Source organism: Bombus bifarius, unplaced genomic scaffold, assembly GCF_011952205.1.
Source record: "Bombus bifarius isolate JDL3187 unplaced genomic scaffold, Bbif_JDL3187 scf7180000007974, whole genome shotgun sequence".
Classification (NCBI taxonomy): Eukaryota; Metazoa; Arthropoda; class Insecta; order Hymenoptera; family Apidae; genus Bombus; species Bombus bifarius.
Window position 1 is genome coordinate 2,137,673 of NW_022884360.1, and position 14,890 is coordinate 2,152,562.

Genomic DNA, 14,890 nt, shown 5'->3' on the forward strand with positions numbered 1-14,890 from the left:
TAAACGCATAGTGGCTGCTATGAGAAAGTTGGTTTTTGGAACAATAACGAATAAACTTATTTTCACAAAAGGATTGTACTCGATAAGACAATTAGATAACATCGTATCTTAACAATCGGTTAATGATTGTTATCTATTACTTGCACAAATGACGATAAGTTAATCACTAAGATGAGAACAAATTATAAGTGATAATTTACTTGCGTCTAGAGAAATCCAATAAACAATTATTCAGATAAAATATTATATTGTTATAAGGAAGATATTTACTGAATAAGAAATAACATAAACAGATTAGTTTGAATTAAAAAGGCCGGTATAAATAACAAATGTTATTGTTAGTAATTAAAATAATTACGACATAACAAAGTATAATAATAGATAGATACTAAGTAAAATGATGGACATTTCTCTGAATACATATTCAATATATATTGACGCTAATAATTTATTAACAATCTTTATAATATTCTTATTGTATAAAAAAAAATTTATCATAATGTATGATTATCTAATGCCCGAGAGAAAATTATTTCAACAAACTATAATGTACGTGTATATGTACGTGTATAATTAATAATCCGATCGTTATAATTTTATTATTTCGAAATAGCGTTGCAATTTGAAAAAGATCGACGCGTGTAATTATAAATTGTTTCAATCTTAATATTTGATATCTAAGTAAGAAAAAGATATCGGCCGAGAAATGATAAAAAAAAATGCACAAAATTCTCCTATAAAGTGTCTTATCATCATAGAGATATTAGTATTGTTACAGTCACGGAATCAAACTCGATAACAAAATTGTTGCTTACAATATACACCACATAATAATCCCTACTGTTACATTTATAATGTTCAAAGATAAAACATTAGGTCAACGTGTCAAAGTTACATAAACGATTAGATACTTCAACCACATTTCTATTTAATGTCGAACATTATGGAAATTTTACGTCAAGTTTTTCTCACGGATTTTATAAATACATAATCTTACTGTACGCACATTAGTACGTAAAATTTATATATAGAACGTCACGGCAATTATAGTACAATAGATACGGGGCTGAATTTGTATAAAAAAAAATTAATCGAGATCTAAATATCTTGCCGATTGAATCGCGATTGCTGGGATATCGCGGCCTTAAACTTAAAGACGTGCGATTGGTTTTATAGATTACTTAGCTCGCGTGTTATTTATGCAAAATTCAAATTTTTATCACCGCAAGTAAAAAAATATCGCACTAAAATAGAAGTTTAATAGACGTATACTAAGGTTTTCCCGACGTCATTCTGGATATTTTTGCATATTTAACTTTTTCATAAGTATTTTTTTATAGACTTTCGTAACCAAATTATTTGAAAAAATATGGAGGAAAAAATTGCACACAAGGACAAACGTGACATGTGCACTGCTTCTAGAAATGCTAAGGTATTATTCTAAGACGAATAGACTTATATTAGGAAAATGAAAAGTAATGTAATATTAAGTATACTAAAGACAAGCAACGCTATGCTCCAATAACTAACTGCTAATAGAATAACTTCTGGCAGAACACACAACACCTTCTAACATAAATTAAGAACAGATATACATGAAGCAATCACTTGAACGTATTAATTCGCTAACTAACTAGTAATTAACTAATTATTTAGCAGCCAACAACGGTAATTGTAGCAAATTAAACATGTAAATACTACTTAGATATTTATATATGTAGAAAATTTCATTGTAGTCGCTGTAATACCTTATCAGGGGATGTGACCGAAAAGGAATAAATAAATAAATAAATAAAAATATTAATCTGATATTAAAATTAAAAAAAAAAAATTAAATATTTAGCTTATTCTTTTCTTCTTGAGAATACTTCAAGATTTCACATGTATTATTTCAAAAACGAAAATAAGATAAGGGAACACTCTACATGTTGCGATTCGAAGATTGCTTGTACTTATCATGTTTCGTGTAAAAGATCTGTATTAGGAAATGTGAATTGGTATCATCATCAACTTCAAAAATATTCATGTTACATCGATCAAAATGACATACTTAAATCGAAAATATAATTCGAATAGGAATATCAGAGATGGAAAGCTGTTTTGAACGAAGTAAACGAACATCTTGATAACTTTTTTTCGGATAAAATCAGGTTGGATATCGTTACACGTCGCGAAGATTACGCTGTTAACGATTCTAATATTTGCAATTGATTGTTTGCGCGAATTTCACAACTAATTACGCTCGCTGTGAGAGACGCATACGATAATTTTTATGCGCGTAAAAATTACTTGACGATATAAAAATTAATTGCGCTGGTGACAAGAATTAACGACAAGAAGAAAACGTGAACTTTATCAGATGATAAGAAAAGCTGACCCAAAGTCTTTTTGAAGGGCTTTTCAAGGTCATCGATATTTTCTCCCATATCAGCGCTTGCTTTTTTGTAACGTAATATTGTAGTCGATATCGGAACAAGTTCAACGATCCTTGACATTACGATCTTGAAGCGACTTTGAAGAAAGAAGAAATGAATTTACAGCGGTACGACATAAGAACGGCGCAACTATCTGTAGAAATAGTAAAATTAGTAAATATTCAATTGTTTTTTCCCCTGTCACTTAGGTCCTTCACTTACTACATCGACCCATTTGAGTCATTAGCAACCACACATTACCTAACAGTAATTACTTAAGATTACGTGTTAGAGTATGCGAACAGAACTATACTGATACGTTTCAAAAATATCCAAACTTTACGATGCCAGTGGTTTCTTAAGATTTTCCTTCGCCCGATAGAATCTTCTTTCCCATTGATATTTCTGGCAAGATGCGACGGTGTGTTCCACTGAGTTTGTTACACCGCATCCACTAAGTATTGTCTGGTCTTCTTCTTTCAATAAAACCTACGTAAAATTTGCATAACCAATCCTTAGTCTAGATAAGGTCACTCGATATTTCCTATCAAACAATAATGCACGACTCGTTTGATAAGTATCGTTTTTAATACAATGTATATTGTATATAGTGCATGAACCTTCCCACCAATTGTTCCAACGATCATTAAGAATTCTGTGAAATGATTTTAGAGCCTCTTTATGGCAGACCGACGTACCTGGTTTACCCAGCCTGTCCCTTGTGGGTTAGCTCTATGGCGGTATCTTCAATTTCGATATGAGATGTGGTTAACCGGGCAAACAGGATTTCAATGGCTCGTCTGTTTAACAGACTTTTCAAAATGTTCTTATCGGTTATGCTTATCAGTAATCGTAATTAGTTTAGTAATTGGATTTCCCCATTTGGTAACGTCTAGAGCTGAAAGTATAGAATCGTTTTACACGTTGGAAATATTGTAATTCAGTAGATTTAACAAAGAAAACAGGCGATTCGAGCTATTAATAACGTCGTTTTACGATGTAATATAAATCGCTGAAGCGTAGCTTCCCGGAAAAACACATCGTCCAGAGCAATTGGAGTTTAACGAATTTTGGATCATGAAATGGCTTCTGGTTTACATTTATTCATTTCGAATAAATGTCAATTGTAAATGTTAATGAATATTATTCGATAATGTATTTCGTCCTTGTTTGAAAGTGTTTGAGACTTGGACAATTATAATACAATTATAATTATTATTATAATAATTATACACATTCTTAAGATTATAATAATTTAATAAGATAATAATAATAATAATTGAGATTATAATAACTCTGGGGATGATAAATAATAAACAAGTAAATATTTAGAAAACTTCTTTGTTCTTTGTATTGTATATGTCGTATAGTTAAATGAAGCGTCCAGTTTAATCATCGAACAGAAAGGCGAAAGAAGCGCAGGGGAATTGTTGAAAAAGAAGGAGGAAAACCTCGAATTAACAAATCGTGACACGTTTCGAGCGCATGGCGAACTGAAGGTTGCTTACAATAAAGTTTATAAACGAAGAGGTCACGCGATAACCCTGGAGAATGTCCGCCACATTGATTATGCTTGCGTTCTCCAACATGGCTCTGGGCAGCTAATTAGCTTGCATCTTTTACCTTCACGAAAATAGTAAATAAGAGAGTTATTTTTACCCTGAGAGTCGTTAAATATGAATTCTCTTGAATTTCGATCCCAACACATCGTTTTTTACTCGTCGATTAAAAATGATTATCCGGAGACCAGCGCGGAGGTGATGTTTTTCAGAAGTTCAACAGTTTTTAGAAGTCACGAAGGAAGATGTCTATGTATATAATTAAATCAGTATGACGAAAGAAGTTGAGGAAATGGCAGCAATATGGAATAAATCTACGAGAATATTGCGATGATATGAATTTTATATTTAGACTTTAATATCATTTTGTAACTCTAGACGCGTGGCTACATAAATCCGAAAGATAGAAAATATTTTCAATGTCTTGAGAAAATGATTTAACATAAAGCTGGAATTAACATGTTTTCTCTCAGACTATAGAGATCGTATAACGATGAAAACAAATGCAATTAAGTAAAAATGACCTACAGGGAATGGCAGAGTTGGATACATAAGTATAAAATAAATTCACCTTTTCTTCCTGCTATTGACTGATCGTCTTCGACTCTTCTCTACGAACGGTTCACTTTTCTCGAAGTTTCTGCTCACAGGTATCGTAGACACGTAGGAAAAAGTAGATCGCAAATAAAGCAATGCTTTAAATTTGTAACGATAAAGCAAAGCTTAAAAATTATACAGTATCTTATTAAAATATAGTGTCTCGTTTAAATGACAAAGCATCTCAAAGTACCACATTTATCAATAGGTAAAGCAATGTCCTACCTACGTTCTATTTTTTTAATTATATTCATAAAAATGTGAATTTGAATAAATATCCACGATCCGCTGAGAATACCTCACTTGCAATAGGCTTCGTCTGATTGAGGAACAAACCTCAGAGAAAATTGTAAGTACGTGTGAGCTTGAGAAAATATTGTAAAACCACGACCATTTCCAAGCTGCGACGGGGGAAATTAAATAAAATGATAATTCTGTCGCAAAACATGAATTTATACAAAATTCCTTTGCATGTAATGCAGCTTTCGGTAAGTATGCACAAAAGAGGGCCTCGACTCCAATGACCTTAACCTTGAGATATATTATAGAGGGAAAGGTCCTGAGCAGTATGTACTCAGTCTGAGGCGTGAAACGATCGTGATTCGAAAGTTAGGTTACGTTAGGTTAGGTCTTTTAAAGAGTCTGAGAGTTTAACCCTCCCTACTTATGAATGGAATCTAACCTAACCTAACCTGACCGCATCTCATCGCTACTAGGGTCGCAATCCTATGGTAATTTCATTTTTAACCACTTATATCGAAGTAAATGTAATCTAACAAATACCATTTCCTATTTTATTTTATCTTAACTTTCGAACCAGGATTTCCGATAAAGTGCATGTTACTCAGCACCGTCTGTAACATATCCGAAATGCAATAAAATTGCTGCTGAGGTCTTCTTTTCCGCACAATTACTTGGCAGTTTTTTTAATAATTCGGATCATGATTTCCATCGCGACTATCTTCATCTCGACTATCTTTAAAATGTAAGATAGAAAGATTGAAACAATACATGTTTTAGACAATAATGTAATTGAGTTTCATATAACGTTTATCCTACTCCATCGTTATTTTTCTTCTTCCAGTTTCTTGAAGACAACGACTTAGCACGATAAACGTTATCGATCAAATCAGCTGAAACATATCTGAATTAAGAGGATTATACGGTAATCGATATCCTTCTGAAAGTTATCGCTGCTACTCGCCAAATAACAACTGGTAATTCACGATACACGATGTAACATGTGTTCATTGTAGTTAACGATACTACAAGTACTAACTTCACATTTAGTTTCCTTGCTTATAATCTACACGAATTAAAATCTAATTTTAATCGGAACTAATTTTACATTTAACGTTCTATCGCTGTTATCATAGCGATCAGTAAACTGTCATTAGTAGTATTAGTGGAATTAGTATCTATCGTAGGGAAAAGGGGTCCAAAATGAAATAACAAATATTTTAACAGAGATAGAACGGAATCCGCGATTTACCAATGTTTATCAAGGAAACCAAATTATTCGGAAAATCCGTACAATATTGATATTTCGTACACGATATATCCTCTTACAGCGTGGTAATAACTTTGTAGGTACGAGATTGAACCCCAATTAAAAACAAGAGAAGATATATTCGTATTGGAAACTTCCTTCGTTCATCAGATGATTATCGAAATTGAGCACGTTATTCACAAACGAGTAATCTAAAAAAGGAAAATACTAAATGGAAAAATTTATCTAAAATTAATCATGAAATTATCACTAATCGTCATAAACACCAAAATAGTAAATACACACTGACTATCAAAGATTTTTCGATGAATCAGAACGCTTGTCCTATACAATTTTCCACTATTTTCCCGTTTACCAATAAAATGCCGTCTATTGCTTATTTACTGGCTATAATCGGAACAGATCTGAAAAGTAAACTTTTTCATGAATCAAGGTTGACTCTATTTCTAAACAGTGATAATTTGAAAAATTAATGACACATATCGGCTGACAATAAGATAAAGAACTTATGTAAAATATAAATGATAATTCGTCTTAGAAAGATAGCTATGGTGGTTAAGTATGGGATATTCAAAAAGTTATGTGTAGTGATAAAAATATCTATGTATTATAGTTGTAGAACGTCGTGGAACGTAGACATAAGACGAGAAAGATCTTTTATATTGTTAATTATATATGTTAAAATATGTAAAGGCTGACGAAAATATTCGAGCCTTACATTGCAAAAAGATTTAGCACATTCGAATGGCAACCATAAATTTCATCTTCTATACAACACACGTGATAAAGGTTTTTAGAAATGTTTGATTACTTTCCTGAATCGCTGAAAATATCGTCCACTTTTACCAATAGCCTGTACATTGTGTGTATTCCTTCTTACACCGAACGATTATTTAAAACCTCCTCTGTTAATATTAATGTCGCTACCTCTAACAAAATGAATTTACTTTGCTGACGCAATTGCAGCGTAGAAAGATCCTAAAATATCTAGAGAAACTTCAAAACTTCATTTGTTTACGCCAGAATAATTTGCAGAGATATTTCAAATAATACCGAGTGGCAGATATTGATAAGAGCATTTAATTAAAAATAACTGCAAAATATCGATAAAGCGTCTACCGATGTAGATTAGGGTAATGGTAAATCCGATGTGGAGATTATACTTTTATTTTGTGTCTATGAAACTTTTTGGAAGATGCGAACATTTGCCAGCCTTGAGTGCAAGTTTATTCTTAGGTAGAAAACCAGGTGTAGAAAAATAACGAAATACCGAACGTTATTCACGTAGAGGCACGTGAAAAGGATTTCTAAATTTATTCGTAAAAGCAGAAACTAAAAAGCAGTCTACAAAAGCTGGCGTCCGACGCTAGAATAAGATGACAAATTGGTGTCGAGAAGACGTAAATATTAATATTTACCTGTGGCCAGGAAAACAGCATATGTTCGTCGTATCGTAATACAGACAGTCAAAAGAACTATAATTTTTGCATCACAGACGAGATTAGAAGCAAATCATGACTTATGTCATTATTAGCTAACATATTACTAATATCTGTATTTGCCTAAATATAATAAATAATTAGGAAAAATTCTTTGCTAAATGTAATGATGACTTTCTCAACTTTTATAATTCATATGTATTTCCTTTCCTATTTCATAAAGTAACACTGGGATTAAGAATTTTTAGTTCTTTTTCCTCGTTGCTTTCTGAAAATTTTACTTGAACAACGTGGAAGTTATTGCAAAGCTGGGAGGTTTGAAATTTGTTAAGAAAAAAAATGTAAGAAGCTATGTTAATCAATTTTGTGAGTTGGATAGCATAGAAATGTGACAATGTCGCAAACACTGTCTTTTAAAATTTGGCTTTCAGAATCATTGCTCAAAGTACTCAACATTCGTCCATGATACAGTAGCTTCAGGTGCAGATTTTCATTGCTCTAATGAGCAATATATAATATAATATATAAATATATAAATATATAATAATATAATATATATATAAATATATAATATATAAATATTAGCAATTAATAAATAGAATCTGGAACGCAATTTTTGTATTCTTCATTTTATTTCTTAGGGAGATACCAATACTCATCTATACCAAACTTCGATGCTGAACGTCCTCCTCAATATTCTCCAAAGACCTACTTACGCTTATACATATTTCATAATCGATACCTTTATGTATTGGAAAACGCCAGAAGCGTTACAAATCATTTCAAACTTCTGTTCAACTCGAACAAAACTTTTCACTGGGGTGAATACATTAATGTATGAATAGAAGTATGATGGATTTGAATAATAAATATGAATAAGTACGTAATTATGTAAAAATGAACGTAACCAAGACACTTATTATGACTAAAATTCCATCGTTACGTAAATGTTATTATCATTGCTTTTTTGTTGTCATAAAACACAAAAATCTAAAGTGTCCTAGAAAGAATGATACAATATCAAACGGCGGATGAAGATACAAGTGAAAATATAATTGACTATGAAAATTATATACACGTTATTACCCTTACTATGTAATGAATTTTAACTCTGCTGTCCTCCTCGGTTTTATGACCCAAAATGGTTGTTATATTTCAACAGATATTGTTAAAATATACATACACTTTAGACATTTGGTTTTATTGTTCCAGTGAACTGTTATATCTTTTGTGTATTCCACGCTTTCCGTAAATAAAATAGAAGATGTCTGAAGAGATGCAAAGGTGAAGAAGAGGCGAGGAGATCTGCAAAGTTAATCAATTAATAGCATTTCAAAGTATCGTACAATGTCCAACAATACACCAACTCCAAGTTCAAACTGTAAAAAACCAGACTTTTACCAAACACAAGTACATTTATTATTCAAATAGTCATTGAAAAGGTACAATTATACAGAATGGGCGACACCTCACCTGATTTCAATAATCATAACGTATGTTGTCAACAACCCTTCAAATTCCAACCATTTAGAAACAACAATTTCACATGCACCAATCTAAGGATTGGTCGTCGATGATACCGTGTATCGATAAACGTGTCCGAAGCTTGGATTTGTTTAAGGTAAAGAGGGTGAAGACGAAGACGAATTGCAATTTAGCTTGGCTGCTGCGTAGCCGAGGGTCCACGGGTTATCTTGTTCGAACAGAGCAGAGCGATGGAACTTTATCATTCGCGAGTCCCGCTCCGTTTCACACAGAATTTTTACGAGACACACGTCTGACAAGCGAACGTACACTTACACCAATGGCATGTCTATGTTAATTGCATAACCGTGTATCGATTCACACCGCTAACACTTTCATAATTAATGAAACTCGTTAATGGCTATTAATACCGTCGGAATTATATTTTTTACTATCTTTCGGGCTTTAAGATGGTTTTGTATACCAACAAGCCTATAAATAAGCGCGTTTCATAAATATAATCGGTGTTTGATTTAGTGTATTAGCGATTAGTGTATTAACGATTTCTATACAACGATGTATATTATGGAATGAAACTTACACTACAACTTCTGTCACTAACTTCCGGTAAAAGTAATGTTTTATTTTAATAAGACGATTAATACTTTCCAGATTCTACACCATACCAGTTATAACGATGTTTCGACATAAGTAATTTAAATTTATTGTATAAAAAGCTGATTCACACGTACTGCATTCAATTGTTATTTTCCTTATTAATTTGTTACGGCGTCTTCTTCTGAGTTGTCTAATATGCCTGGTAGCGTTGATGGAATGAAAAATGCTGAATTGACAGAAAACATCAACTCGCATATTTAATTTAGACATAAGTATTCGTTTTGATAAATAGTTTGAATTTATAATATAATTTATTCATTCTAAGGAGGTAATTATTATTGCACTTAGTCATTCATTGATTCGATGTCTACTAAAACTAAGCGATGCCGATTAATCTATTAAGGACCAAACGGTCATCACTAAACGTGGGACATTTATACATTTACGGAAAATTTAAAGATGTAAAAATACACAGGATTTGTATAACAAATAAAAATGTATGAAACATGCGTAGTATTCGCTGTAATATTTGGTGAGTGAAGAACATCTCTGTTTAGATTCCAATTTTTTCATTGTGCCCATAAAAATTCGCATAAGTATCCGTAGGCTACTTATCACATGAAACAGCCTATACTTATATCCTTTAAAACATAACCTATATGTACGATATAGACTATATTTATATGCTTTAAAACATAATCTATATATACTATATAGACTTTATTTATCTACTTATCTAAATATTAAATAAGTTAAATATTAACTTATTAAATATTTAATCTACTTATATTTTAAATATATTTTAAATATTTTATCTACTCGATGAAAAGAGAGAAAGGAAAAAAGAAAAGGACGGTCTTGTTAGAAAATAGATGTGTGTACATCTGTATTGTACGAGCGAGGAAGTGAAAAAGAGGAAGACAAAAGGAAAACGCCATGAGACGAGCGCGTCGCGTATGTATTGAATGAACGAATGTGCAATAAAACAAATTCATTCCTGTTTGAGATGTACAAGTGAATAGAGCAGTGTACGTTAATACTTCAAGTTATTCTGTTATATATAAAATACTTATTCTGTTACATATAAATGTTGTATTTAATAAAACATTATATCATTACTTTAACAGGTCTTAAAGTTACTCACCGTACGCGGAGGGGGAAGAAGAGTTTATCGATGGTCCTTCGGTATTCTGCGGCTGCTCCTCCATTTCAAGGTCACCGGAGATGCACTACACATCTGCGCATGCGCGATTGTTAACCCGCCAACGAATGTTTCACGTGATTTTACCTTCGAACCGGCAATCGGTCAGCGAATATTTCGGAAATATGTCTGCTATGATATAGCAGATATTTACTTTTTTCCTGACTTGTTATCGTCCAGAGACGCTTTGATTTTTCTGTCTTTCCTCTCAATCGTTCTTCTTACTTCTTTTTTCTTTCTTTTTTTTTTTTGGTGGAGATTAGACAGCAGCCATGTTGACACGCGGATGGGGGAATTTGTTATCTGGAACAGAAACGAACGGGTGGTCAGATTGAAACGAATTGCCCAATGATTATTCGTTTATTGTATTAATTATAAACAAGCATAGACTAACATACGTAAAAAGTATAGAAAACAAAATATAGTTTCGTAGGAGAAACTGCTTGGAGTATGCATGCATAAATATTTCTCTAAATTAGCGTGGAACGTCTTGTATTATGGACAAAATGATCTGTAAAAAGAGAAGCAAGAAAGACTTGGGTCACTGATCGGGTCAATGTTTTGGACGAATCAATGCCAGCTGTAAAAAGCAATCGATTTAATCGCACGAAAAAACCTTCTGATACACGTTCCTTGATCCCAATTCTTCGTTGTTCTATCGTCGAAAATTATTCTAGGCCAAATAGTTTTCTTTCATATTCCTTCCTCTTATCGTAGACAGAACGGAATATTTGGCACAAATAAATTGAATTATTGTTATTTTTGTACATCGTGCTTATTATGATAAACACGATTACAGTACCAATAACACTTCAGAATGTTTTGGGTAATACATATAGTATGGATATAAAAGTTTTCTATGGTTCGAATACTTTTGAGAGCTAGTGTATATCTAAATTTTTTAATCATTATTTCGAAATTTTCTTTACTTACAGAATTTTCAATCGAAATAGATTTAAATTTATTATTTCAATAATCGTGACGAAACAGTTTGGATGGAAAATTTATTCATAATTTATCCGTTGATATTCGAGGTACCAAAGGGAATTTCTAATTTAAAGATCGAGTATAAAATACAGATGTGCTTTGAAAATTGCAGGTTTTACTAATATTATCGTGACGGTCGTGTCTCACTACAGCGCTAATAAAATCTCAGAATGTTTTATATAATACACACAATATATGCATAAGATTTTTGTTCCAGTACTTTTCATGGATAATTCAATATCAATAGTCTATTGGTTCTCAAACCTCGATATGTACCTATAACGCCGATGAAAAGAGCGGCGTCCCCTCCATGTTTTAAATGCTACACACGTGAATCCATCAGAGGATTCAGTAAGTAAACGTCGATCCAATGCGATCAATTCCGAAGTAAGCTGCATCGATAAGAAGTACCATTGGCAGCAAGCAATCGTTTTTCCAGAAAAGGACGAAAAAAGAGCGTAATTCATTCTCACTCGTCGTTCGCGTGGTCCCCGTCATATCTTGTTAATAGTGAAACAAATCCACTGTCGTATGCGACGAGGCCGATGAATACACAAGAAATAATGGCGATACGCGCAAGCGCACCGTCAATTCACGGCATGACGCGCATGCGCAACATCGATTTACGGCGCGCGAAATGAAACGACACTATGCGCTGGCGCTACGTCAATTCACGGCGCGGGCAAAACGAAGCGAATTATGCGCATGCGCAGTATCGATTCACGGCAGGTGAATCCGATCAGCCGGAAAGCAATCGCACTACTGTTGTGTCGACCGTCGCCGGCGTTCGACGCGCCTTTAAGTTGCGCGCGTGGGGACAATGTCATTTGGTTTCCTGTTCCGTCTGTCCACGTTTCACTTGGACATCTCATTAGAGCATATATGTACGTTCGCTAGAATGGCTAGAACGCTACGCAGTCGAGCGTCACGTGTGCTGTGCACGAATATCAATTGAACAGCTTCTACGTAATATTGAATTAGTATCCACCGATGAATTTACACGATCGCATGTGGAACAATGTTTACATATTCAACGTTGCATTTAAGGCTATATCAGATTAATTTTCGTTGCAGGCAAGATGAAACACGTTTATGACCTGCTTGTGTCGATGTTGGCTGATTTAGATTGTTTATAAAAGGATATAAGATTTTATGATTCTGTTAATGATTCAGGGTATCGTATATATGTACTGAAATTTTATTGATTAGTATGGCGGTGTTGTATTAGAATCATTAACATAAACATTTGTTAAATTTAATTTGTTGATAATAGATCAAGATTTCAACGAATTTTTTTCATTCGAAGAAGACATTACAGACAAAGTAGACGTTTATAATTATAATTAATGAATTCTATCTACATGTATGTTAAATAATGTTGTATGTTATATGTATATTGTATATGTATATATGTTGTATGTTAAGTGTATATGTGTAAGTGTAGTGTCTCGAAACAATTAAAAATAACTTTATACGTTTCTCCTTAACAAGTTGCTATATCACTATAGAAACTAAAGCTAAATTAACGGAGAAAATTTAGTGGTATTCCTTTAATCCTATTAATTAATTCGTGTCGATCCTATTTATTTTTACTAAATCCTATTTTACTAATTATTTATACTAAAGACACCATTATGTCATTGCATTTTTGTTATAGCAGAGAAATTTACTGTTCAAAATATTTTCATTGAAATCTATAATTATACGAAAAATTCTTTAATTTTATTGTTCTATTATTATTGTAGTTCCAGCTAATAATAATAATAATATCTTATTTTATAATAAACGATAGTAACTGTATTACGAAAAATTATGCAGTTAATAATTTGCAGTTATCACAGGTAATTCTTTCAACGGTTTTTAAGAATTGTTGATAACAAATAAAATATGACTTTTGAAGATAATTCTTATCGCTATAATTAATAATAAAAATAACACAAAACAATTCACATTTGAAAAACTTACAATTTATTATAATTGATTAATTTATATTATAATTATAATTTCAATTTATTATAATTGAATCTAATACAATATTTCTTACTTAGTTTCATGTTTCTCCACTTACGTGTAATTTTTAAATACTTCAATTATATCTCTTTACGTAGCTTTTCTATTTATGCAGTGCCCTATCTTCGACGATTCTAACACGACCGATAGAAAAAGTCGTGCAAAAAATAACGAGTCGTCTACCTTGAATAAATAAATGAATATCTACGTTCTTGCTAATTTTCATAACGAGCACGACAAAATTATTGGAAACTTGATCGTTTCAGAATAACAATTTTCTTTCATATGTTATGTCCTATAAAACGGAAGAATATATGTATTAAAGTACTTAAAGAATGTACATATGTTATTAAATAAAGTAAATTGATGAAAAATGTAATTTAATTTAAAAGTTCCAATATTCTTTAACATATCATGACCCGTAATAGTTAACCTTGCAAATCGCTTTATCTGTAATAAATGACATTAATAACTATAAATCAAATTTTTGTATTTTAAAATTGTGTTCTAAAATTATTTTCGCCAAGTACTCGATCTCTTAGTACAACGAATGTCAGGATTATACCATATATCCTTAGAAAGGTATTAGCCATTAAAAGCAGTTTATGTCATAGATTAAATTTTCTAACGTCACTCTAATAAACACGATAATTCGCTTTAATCATTGTGAAATGATTATTCGACAAAAAATTGTTTGCAATTAAAAACCTTCTAAAAAGGTTATAACGCCTTCGTATTGTTTGCGATATCGATCTGTAATTCTATGATAAATACATAATGTAATATGTTGTGCACAATATATCATTTATATCAATAATTACATAGCAAGATGTACATATGTAATTTATGTCTGTAGCAGAATAGATTAGTAATTAAATATTTTGTAAGCTTGGAACATTTCTAAAATGTTTATAACCTGTTGCATATTTAGACTAGTACTCATATTAATATATATAGGAACTAGTAACCAGGGACGAACTAGGACTTAAATTTTTAGCGGGAGATTACGAACATGACCCTCTATCTTTAGTTCATCTCTTAACCCTTTGATGGCCAATTCTCCCCTGATAGTATCCATATATATACAATAT

General features: G+C 32.0%; 1 protein-coding gene across 1 annotated transcript in view; it reads right to left on the bottom strand.

Moving 5' to 3' along the window:
- LOC117217001 (hepatocyte nuclear factor 4-gamma) overlaps nucleotides 1–12,552 on the bottom strand; it is a 50,535-nt gene extending 37,983 nt beyond the window's left edge. The window contains exons 1-3 of the mRNA XM_033464243.1: nucleotides 12,066–12,552; nucleotides 10,957–11,105; nucleotides 10,746–10,889 (exon numbers count right to left, since the gene is read on the bottom strand). Of these exons, the coding sequence (XP_033320134.1) occupies nucleotides 10,746–10,809 (64 nt within the window). The 5' untranslated portion in view covers nucleotides 10,810–10,889; nucleotides 10,957–11,105; nucleotides 12,066–12,552. The remainder of the gene's footprint in view (nucleotides 1–10,745; nucleotides 10,890–10,956; nucleotides 11,106–12,065) is intronic.
- Between the last annotated feature and the right edge of the window lie 2,338 nt (nucleotides 12,553–14,890).